At 40.2% G+C, this 10,000-nt stretch overlaps 1 protein-coding gene across 2 annotated transcripts in view; it reads left to right on the top strand.

The window, feature by feature from the left end:
* The window catches only part of LOC113800397 (motor neuron and pancreas homeobox protein 1), a 67,309-nt gene that overhangs the window by 47,959 nt on the left and 9,350 nt on the right, over nt 1-10,000 (top strand). Inside the window, exon 2 of one of the 2 annotated variants that reach the window (XM_070123201.1) lies at nt 7,796-7,816. The exons of the other annotated variant lie outside the window; for it this stretch is intronic. Coding sequence (XP_069979302.1) covers nt 7,796-7,816 — 21 coding nt within the window. The remainder of the gene's footprint in view (nt 1-7,795; nt 7,817-10,000) is intronic. 2 annotated transcript variants of the gene reach the window in all.

Below are 10,000 nucleotides of genomic sequence, written 5' to 3'. Positions count from 1 at the left end.
AGAGATGGAGAGAAGGAGAGAAGGGGAAAGAGAGAGAGAGAGAGAGAGAGAGAGAGAGAGAGAGAGAGAGAGAGAGAGAGAGAGAGAGAGAGAGAGAGAGAGAGAGAGAGAGGTGGAGAGAGAGAGAGAGAGAGAGAGAAGAAAAGAAGCTAACAGATAAAAAAGAGAGGAAAGCACTCTACCAAGCTTTTGAAAAAAAAATCCATCCCAGTTTAAATCCAGTTAGAATAATTTTCCGCGGATGATAAAAAAAAACAGTATTCCCTTTTCATTAAGCTAATCAGAAAACGCAATCAATTCGGCATTAATTCCAGGCCCGAGGCGCGTCCGCCCAGTATCTTCCGAGCAAGGAGGTAATCAGCCTTATCACAGCTTTCTGATGGGCCAAATTAAACATACTACCTGGCATTTCTTCCGGGCCTCCAGAAGCGAACCCCGAGAGGAAGCGACCGAGCCGGGACTACGAGGCACGGGGCTTCAGGGTCGATCCCCTTCCGCGTCCCGAATAGGAGTATCGACCTTACGGCGGGCGGTGGGTCGGCACTCTCTTGGTGTGGCTCCGCGCGGTGCCGAGAGTAAGGTGAAATTAGAGTCGGAATTACCGTAGGATTTTCATCTCGGATTTAAGCGGCGGCGGGGAGGTGCGGGGGACGGCTGCCGGGGAGATAATGGGTCGCGGGGGCAGATGTGCTGGCCATGGGCGCCCCCGGGTCCGCTGGGGTCATGGCGGCGCGGCTGGGGGGGGGTCCTGGGGGAGGTGGGACGGGAAGGGTAATATCCAGATGGAGGTAGGAGGGGGCATGGGGGGGGGGGGGCTCACTTGCTTTGTACTTTAACGTTGGTGCTTGTGAGGGAGACGCGGTGAAGTGTTGGGGATGGTCACTGCTATTCTGCGCGCTTGATTCTCGGATTCAGGTCTTTAAGCATAAATATAAACATGCACACACACGTGCATATACATACACTCACGGCGCACGCAGACACACACATACATATATACACTTACGAATCTATATCTATGTCTATCTATCTATCTACACACACACACACATACACACACTCATACATATATATATGCATGTATGTATTCATCTACACGCACCCGTACATCGATGCGTATATTCTGTGATGCATTTATCCATTCGATACTAATACAAAAAAATGCACATACACCACATACAGTACGGCAAACTACACCACCCATTCACAACCACCTGTATCAAAGAGCTTTAATCTCCCCTCCCCCCCCCTCCCATGCGTCCTCCACCCCCCCCTTTTCCCCTCCCCCCCACCTGCCTCATAATCCTGGCCCCCCTCACGACGGACATAAGACGTGTTAATGGCTATGAGGAGGCCATCATGCCATATGTGGGTGCCGCATGGACGAGGTCGTTAGTTAGGAGAAAGGGGGGGAAGGGGGGGATGAGGGGGGGGGTGAAGAAAGTAGGACGCCCGTTGCAACTGTATGTGTAATTATAATGGTAATAATAATGATAATGATGATGATAATAATAATAATAATAATAATAATTTGATTACAAAGATAATAATTGTGATAGTAATAATGACGATAATAATGATAATGATAATGACAATGATAATAGTGGCAATACATATAATGATCACCATAATGAATGTAATAATGATAGTTATGATAATAGTAACAATAATGATGATAATAATGATGATAATAATGTAATACTAACAACAATAATGATAATGCTGATGGTAATAGGAATGATAATAAAACAATGATACTAATGATGAAGCGAATAATAATGATGATAATGACACAAACAATACTAGTAATAATATAAAATGGTAATAATAATGACATTAATGATAACTATGAAGGTAATACCAATCGTGATTTTAATAAAATTGATAATTTTAAAAGTAATTTTAATATTACAAGTAACGATCACATAGATGATAATTGTGATCATTACTTCAATCATACAATAACCAAGAAAGATCTAAAAAAAAATCCGAGGTTTTCATCCCCCAAAATAGGCCGTTTCCTCATCCTCCTTGAAATCCTCAGCCGTCAGCCGTCAACCGTCAGCCTTCATCCGCCACCCACCACGGCGATCAATCCGAGTCATTTCCGGTGCCGATAAATCAATTAGCTATTCATTACATTGGTCAGGATTAGTCGCCGGCGGGTCCGTCTATTCATCGCCTGGGGGGGGGGGTGAAGGAGGGGCGAGAGAGAAGAGGGGGGGAGAGGGGAGGGGGGAGAAGGAGGGGCGAGGGAAGAGGAGGAGGAGGGGAGAGGGATGAAGGAGAGGCAAGGAGAGGAGGGGAGGTGGATGGTGGGGTGGGGGTGGGGGCGAGGGAGAGGGATATGGCTGGGGTAGGGGGGTATGATGGGACGGGGTACGGGGTGGGTTAGAGGGGGATGTGGGGATTTTCGGAAATGAACAGAAGGGGAGATGAGGGGAGAGAGAAAGAGTGGCAAGCGCTAAATTGGGAGGATATGGAATGAGGCGTTAAATAGAAGAGAGCGAGAGCGAGAGAGAGAGCGAGAGAGAGAGAGAGAGAGAGAGAGAGAGAGAGAGAGAGAGAGAGAGAGAGAGAGAGAGAGAGAGAGAGAGAGAGAGAGAGAGAGAGAGAGAGAGAGAGGAGAAAGAAAATGGAGAAAAAATAGATAGATATATAGACAGATAGATAGACAGAGAGAGAGAGTAAGAGAGAGAGAGAGAGAAAGAGACAGAGAGAGAGAGAGAGAGAGAGAGAGAGAGAGAGAGAGAGAGAGAGAGAGGGAGAGAGAAAGAAGAAAGAAGAAAATACTCACATTTAATGCTAAATCCTGAAAACATTGCGGGAAACCAGACAACAAAGAAGTTTTAAACAGGAAAAAAGAAAGAAAGAAAAAAACAAAACAAGAAAAGACAAAGAGGGAAGGGGGAGGATAGCGAGAGAGGGGAGGGAAGGGAAGGAGAGGGAGAGGGAGAGGGCAGAAGACTAGGAGGGAAGGGGGGAGGTAGGGTAGGGCCCGATGACGTGAATCATATGTAAATACCTCACACATAGGGACACAATTAATGATCTGATAAATAGCCTGTGCCATCTGGGGGCTCCGGACCTAAGTGGATGTGAAGGGGAGGGAGGGAGAGGAGGGTAAGAGGGAGGGAGGAGGGAGGATGAGGAGGGTGAGAGGGAGGGAGAGGGAGAGAGGGGATGATTAGAGGAAGAGTTTGTTAGTGAGAGAAAAGGAGGGAGACGTAAAGGGAGAGGGAAAGGGGAAGGGAAAGGGAGAATGAGAGGGAGAGGGGGAGAATGAGAGGGAGAGGGAGAAGGGGAGAAAGAGGGAGAAAGCAAGGGAGACTGATAGAGACACAGATAGATAGACAGACAGATAGATAGATAGAGAACAAATAAATAGATAAACAGACTTGAAACGAACTAAAGAGAGAAACCTATTTATCCAAGCAGCAAACGTAAAAAGAATAAAATAAAAAATAAATAAAATAAAAGAACGAATGAAAGAAAAACACGCCCAATAGAAAATCCGACAAGTGATCAATTTGATAACAGGATGAAATCAGCTGCAATCCATTTAAGCACAAAACGCGGAGCCATTCAACCCAAAATCGCCGGTTTCCCGCTCCCGGCCCGACAGATGCGCCTAAGTCTCCCAAAGTACCGCCGAACTTAACAAACTGTACTAGGCGCGCGTCGGTGCAGATTCTAAAGTGATTACAAGATCCGTTAGGTAGACGAGTCAACATTGATTAGCATATAAGCCAATCACGCCAACTGTGACCGCCGAGCCAACCAGCGTTCAAGAAAGACCCGGATGAGAGGGAAGAGGGGGGGGGGGGGTAGGAGACTGATTAGCTTTATGGCGAGTTATTACGACGAGAAAGCCCTTTGCCATTGCGAGGCTGTGGTGCTATGGTGATCGGGTTGCCATATTAGGATGATGGGGTGAGGGATTAGCGGGAGTGGGATTTTGGAGAGGGAGGGAGGGAGGGAAAGAGAGAAGGAGGGAGAGAGGGAGAGAAGGGAGGGGAGGAGGGAGGAGAAAAAAGAAAGAATTACGAATTACTGGAAGAATGTACATTATATATACCCAAGCAATTTTAGGCAGAAAGGTGAAAATATTAGCTGGGTAAAGCGAGCGGTTAATAATTGTTCAGTAAATTAATTACATAATTTGAATAATCATGTTCTGCAACACACGCATATAAACATTTTGATTTGCATTTCGACACCATGAAGAATTAGAGATAATCACAATTATATAAAAGTTGCGCCACCCATATCTCAGAATCATTCCGCTTTACAAAGCTCATTTGGCACAATTGAGCCTCCTTTTTAATTCCTTCACCCAACGAAACGAAGCGAAGAAAACGGGTTCTGCGCTCGAGACTGGCGCAAATTAAATTCATACACAGCGCCCTGGACGACGAAGAAAATCGGCAAGAATCTCATCCATCTTGTGATATATATCTTTCTTCTATGCCATCGCAGAGGGAGAGACATCTTGCAAGTTGCATTAGATACTAAAAATAGGATAAGTTTGCCATGCTTTCTTACGCTTAAGTTCTACACGCGTCCGCTACTGTCCGACTAAGCTCAGACAGCAAAACGTCTCTCTCGCGGAGCAAAATATAACAAAATATCCAAATGCAGATATCTACGTAGCGCTGAAAACAGACAAGGCCCATAAAATATCCCATTACCAAATATCCACACAACGGGGTCACAAAATACCCCAAAATCCAAAGACCCACACAAAAAAACTCACCGAAATACTGGATTTTGAACAACCCAAGACACTCCCATGGCAATCGCCGCCATTGAAGACTTCACAGACACCACAGGCTAACGGCTCCTCATCGCCTCCAAAACACAAGAAAACAATCGCAAAACGTGTATTTTTCCCCTGTTAGCAGTAATCCAGGGCGGTGGCGGCGGCTGCCCTCTGATTGGGAGAAACTGGATTAGCGAAGGGCGGCGGGAGGCTTGGATAAACATAGCGCCCACGGTGGTGCTGCGGGTGTGGGCGTAGTGGAGGGCGGTGGTGTATTGCCGGTGATGATGGAAAAAGAGGGATAGAAGTGATGGTTGTTTATTGTTTTTCTTATTATTATGATCATAATTAGTATTGCACTCATTATCATAATTATTATCATTATCTTTACCGTTAATACTATCATTGTTATTATCATCATTATTATTATCATCGTCATCATTATAGTTATCATTTTTATCATCATTATCATTACTATTATCATTACTATTGTCATTATTCATACTTGAAAAGAATCTCCGATAATAGTTAACGGATGTTCTATTTATACCATCATGGCATACTAGAGAGGAACAGAGAAAGAGAAGAAAAATATCCCTTTTCATGGTCGCCGCGAACCAAAAGAGAATCGAAAACCAAAATAGAAATATGTACCTTGTTTCCCGACATACTTGACCGCCACATTTTTTGTGTGTAGTTCAATAAAGGAAGGAATCTATCGACGACACAACCCGGACCTAACCTCAATAATCCGGGCATTGTGCCGCCACGCTGCCACAACACGGACATTTGTGAAAACGAGGACCGCCTTTGTTCAGTGTTCAGTGTTGCCGTTCTCAGTGTGAGAGGAGGGAGAGTGAAGTAGAGAGTAGGGGGGAGGAGGGAAAGGGAGATGGAGAGCGGGAAGAGGGAAAGGAGGGAAAGGGAGAGAGAGAGCAGGAAGAGGGGGAGGGGGAGGAGGGAAAGGGAGAGGGAGAGTGGGAAGAGGGGGAGGGGAATGAGGGAAAGGGAGAGCGGGAAGAGGGGAATGAGGGAAAGGGAGAGGGAGAGCGGGAAGAGGGGGAGGGGAAGGTGGGAGAGGGAGAGCGGGAAGGGGGGGAATGAGGGAAAGGGAGAGGGAGAGCGGGAAGAAGGGGAGGGGAAGCAGGGAAAGGGAGGGGGAGATCGGGAAGAGGGGAAGGAGGCTACTCGAAGAACTTAACAGTAAATATCGAGTGTCAATACGTGTAAAGAGGGAGAACACAGAGGCGTAATAACCGGAGGACAAACGAAGGAAAACGCAGAAGAGGATGACAGGAGGAGGGGAAGGGAAAGAAAAGAGAACGGGGGGAAAAATGCAGTAAAGGGAGAAAGGAAAATGAAAAAAAAAGGGGGGGAGCGGCCACATGAGCGAGCGAGAGAAAGAGAGGTGAAGAGGGGGGGGGGTGGAGGGGGGAGTGGCTTTGGGGTCCTTCATCACAACCGCCGGGATGAGGCAGCCCGTCAAAACACTTACAATCAAGACAATGTTGTTATTGATCGCGCTGTGTCGACTTTTATGCCCACCCGTAATATTTATCGGCCGTCACAGCTCACCGGTCGTTTTGTGTTCGTTTGTTAGTACAGTGATACCCTGAGCGAGCGCGCGCATACGCTCTGAAGCACGATAAAGCAGAGCGGGAGGAAGCAGACCCGATGCATTCAAGAAATATTTTAGGATCAACCTTTTTTCAGGTCCTAGACGCAAATAGCCCCACTAACTTCTGTGGCAAAATATTATAGATATTTCTGCACTTTTTAATTGCCCAACGATTTAACTGGGCAAGTTGTGAGTGCGCCTTTTGCCTTGTAACTCGAAATATAAATCACAAAGATGGGTTTTATACAGACAGGATGCAGGATCTACGCGCGCTAATACACAAACACACACACACACACAGAGGGAGAGAGAGAGAGTGAGAGAGAGAGAGAGAGAGTGAGAGAGGGAGAGAGAGAGAGAGAGAGAGAGAGAGACAGAGAGAGAGAGAGAGAGAGAGAGAGAGAGAGAGAGAGAGAGAGAGAGAGAGAGAGAGGTACAGAGAGAAAGGGAAAGGGAAAGGGAAAGGGAAAGGGAAAGGGAAAGGGAAAGAGAAAGGGAAAGGAAAGGAAAGGAAAGGAAAGGAAAGGAAAAGAAAAGAAAGAAAGAGAAAGAGAAAGAGAAAGAGAAAGAGAAAGAGAAAGAAAAAGAGAAAGAAAGATATGATAAGAGAGAAAGAGCAAGAGAAAGAAGAAGAGAGGCATATTCAGGGAGGGAGATAGCGTCGGCGCACCCAGGCGGAAATTCGCTGCGATCCGCCAATTACAGCTGTATACAAAATCTATTACTGGGCGGGGCCGGACCCTCCACCTTCTCTGCCCCTTCCCCTTATTCCCCCGCGGCCAAGGCGAGAGAGGGAGAGGGGGAAGGGGGGGAGGAGAGGGAGAGAGAGGGGGAGGAGAGGGAGAGAGAGGGGGAGGGGAGGGGGAGGGAGAGAGAGAGAGAGAAATAGATAGACTGAGAGAGAGAGAGAGAGAAATAGATAGACTGAGAGAGAGAGAGAGAAATAGATAGACTGAGAGAGAGAGAGAGAGAGAGAGAGAGAGAGAGAGAGAGAGAGGAGCAAGGAGGTAAAACGAGAGAGAGAGAGAGGGAGAGGGGGAGGGGAGGGGGTAGAGACCCTTCCTTCCAAAACCTTGATTTACGACCATAATATTTACTGCAGCCGCATCCTCATTGAAAGCCGAGATATTTAGCACTTTTCAACTCTTATGAGCCGGAGATAATTTGATTTGTTAACGGCTCTGGGCGGGCGAGCCTACGTGTTATTACAAACGACTTGGTCTTTTTTCCCTTTTTGATAGGCCGTTATCTGCACCGAGGCCATCTGCCCTCTATGCCCGGCGTGCTTGTCGTGTTGAACCTATTTCTGTGTGCTAAACCTTTTCCCTCTCTTTTTGAATAATACATTTCCCCGCATATAAAAAAAGAAAGAAAAAACACATACATGCATCTGACCAGTTTTCTGTTTTTCACAGAAAACGGACTGCACTTATACAGTAAGTACATGCATATTTTTTTACGTTTACCTTATTTAAATAATTGCTATATTTCCTTATTGATATTATTATGGAAAAAATACTTTTCCTATCAACTCAACTTAAAGATATTAAGAAAATATTCAGGAAAGAGAAAGAAATTTATAATTTATATTGATAATAGATATCATTATCATTATACTACTACTGCTACTAATGATAATAATTTGATTACTGTTATCGTTATTGCTATTGTTGTTTATGTTACCGTCATCATCATCATCATCATCATCATCATCATCATCAATGATAATGATAATGATAATAATAATAATGATAATAATAATGATAATAATAATGATAACAATAATGATAATAATAAAAAGATGATAATAATGATAATATCAAGAATCAATAACAATAATGATGATAATGGAAGTAATAACAACAACAATAATGATAACGATAATGATGATGATAACCATGATAATGATAATGATAATTGTAATAAAAAATGATAATGATAATAATTACTATAATAATAACAACATTAGATAACAGTGATGATGATAATGATAGTGATAATCATGATAATAATGATAATGATAATAATAAATAATGATAATACTAATGATGATAATAATGGTAATAATAGTGATAACATTGATGTAAACGATAATAATGGTAGTAATGATAATGGTGATAATATTGATGATGAAAAGTAATAGTAATTATAATGATAATGATGATGATGATGATAATGATAACAGTAATAGTACCACTAAGTAACAGTAGCATTACAACAATAACTACTACTACTATTACTGTTACTACTACTGATCCTACTACTACTAACAACAATAATGATAATGATGATAATGATAATGAAAATAATTATATGAATGAAAATTAATGATAGTAATAATAATTGTGATTATTATGATCTTTATTGTTACTACTATTATCATTATTGTTTATATTACTATTATTCCTGTTCTCATTATTATTATTATTATTATTATTATTATTATTATTATTATTATTATTATTATTACTATGATTATCTTTATTACTACCATTATCATTATTATTATTATTATTATTATTATTATTATTATTATTATTATTATTATCATTATTGATATCATCATCATCATTATAATCATTTTTATTATCATAATTTTTATTATCACCATTATTATGATTCTTCTTCTTATTATTATCATTATTATTATTATCATCATTATTATTGCTATTATCATTATCATTATTGCAAATATTATTATTACTATTGCCATTATCATTATCACACTTACTAGTATCATTATTATTATTATCAATGTTAATATTGTTACTGTTATCATTGTTATTGTTATTATTATTATTATAGCTATTGCTGTTGTTATCATCATCATTATCATTATTATCATTATCATCATGACTATTTTTGCTGTTGTTATTGTCGTCATCATCATGATTATCATTATTACTAATATTCATGTTATTATTTATCATTATTAATATGATCATTATTCTTATTGCAGATACTATTTTAATTTTATTATTATCACTATTACCATTGTCATTATCATACTTATTATGTATATCATGACTATTGTTCAGATTATACCGGTAATTATCATTATTATTATTACTGTGATGATGATGACTATTATGGCAATTATTATTATGATGATTATTATTGTTATTTTTCACCTCAAAATTTAATTTATTGATTATTATTATCGTTATTTTTTTTAATTTTATTTATTGATTATTATTATTATTATCATTATTATTATTATTATTATTATTATTATTATTATTATTATTATTATTATTATTATTATTATTATTATTATTATTATTATTATTATTATTATTATTATTATCATTATTATTATTATTATTATTATTATTATTATTATTATTATTATTATTACTATTATTATTATTATCATTATAATTATCATTATTATTATTGTTCTTTTTCTTGTTGTTGCAATCATCATATTTATAATGATGATAATGACAATGATAATAATGATGATACTGATAATGATAATAATAACAAAGATAACGATAATGATAATGACAATAATAACAATAATGATAAATTCATAATAATAGAAAAGATAATAACGATAATAAAATAATAATGATAATGATAATGATAATGACAATTATTATTATTATATATATATA

The sequence above is a fragment of the Penaeus vannamei genome, chromosome 6, assembly GCF_042767895.1.
Source record: "Penaeus vannamei isolate JL-2024 chromosome 6, ASM4276789v1, whole genome shotgun sequence".
Taxonomy (NCBI): domain Eukaryota; kingdom Metazoa; phylum Arthropoda; class Malacostraca; order Decapoda; family Penaeidae; genus Penaeus; species Penaeus vannamei.
Note: the sequence above shows the minus strand (reverse complement) of the source record. Positions and strands in the feature narration are given on the sequence as shown.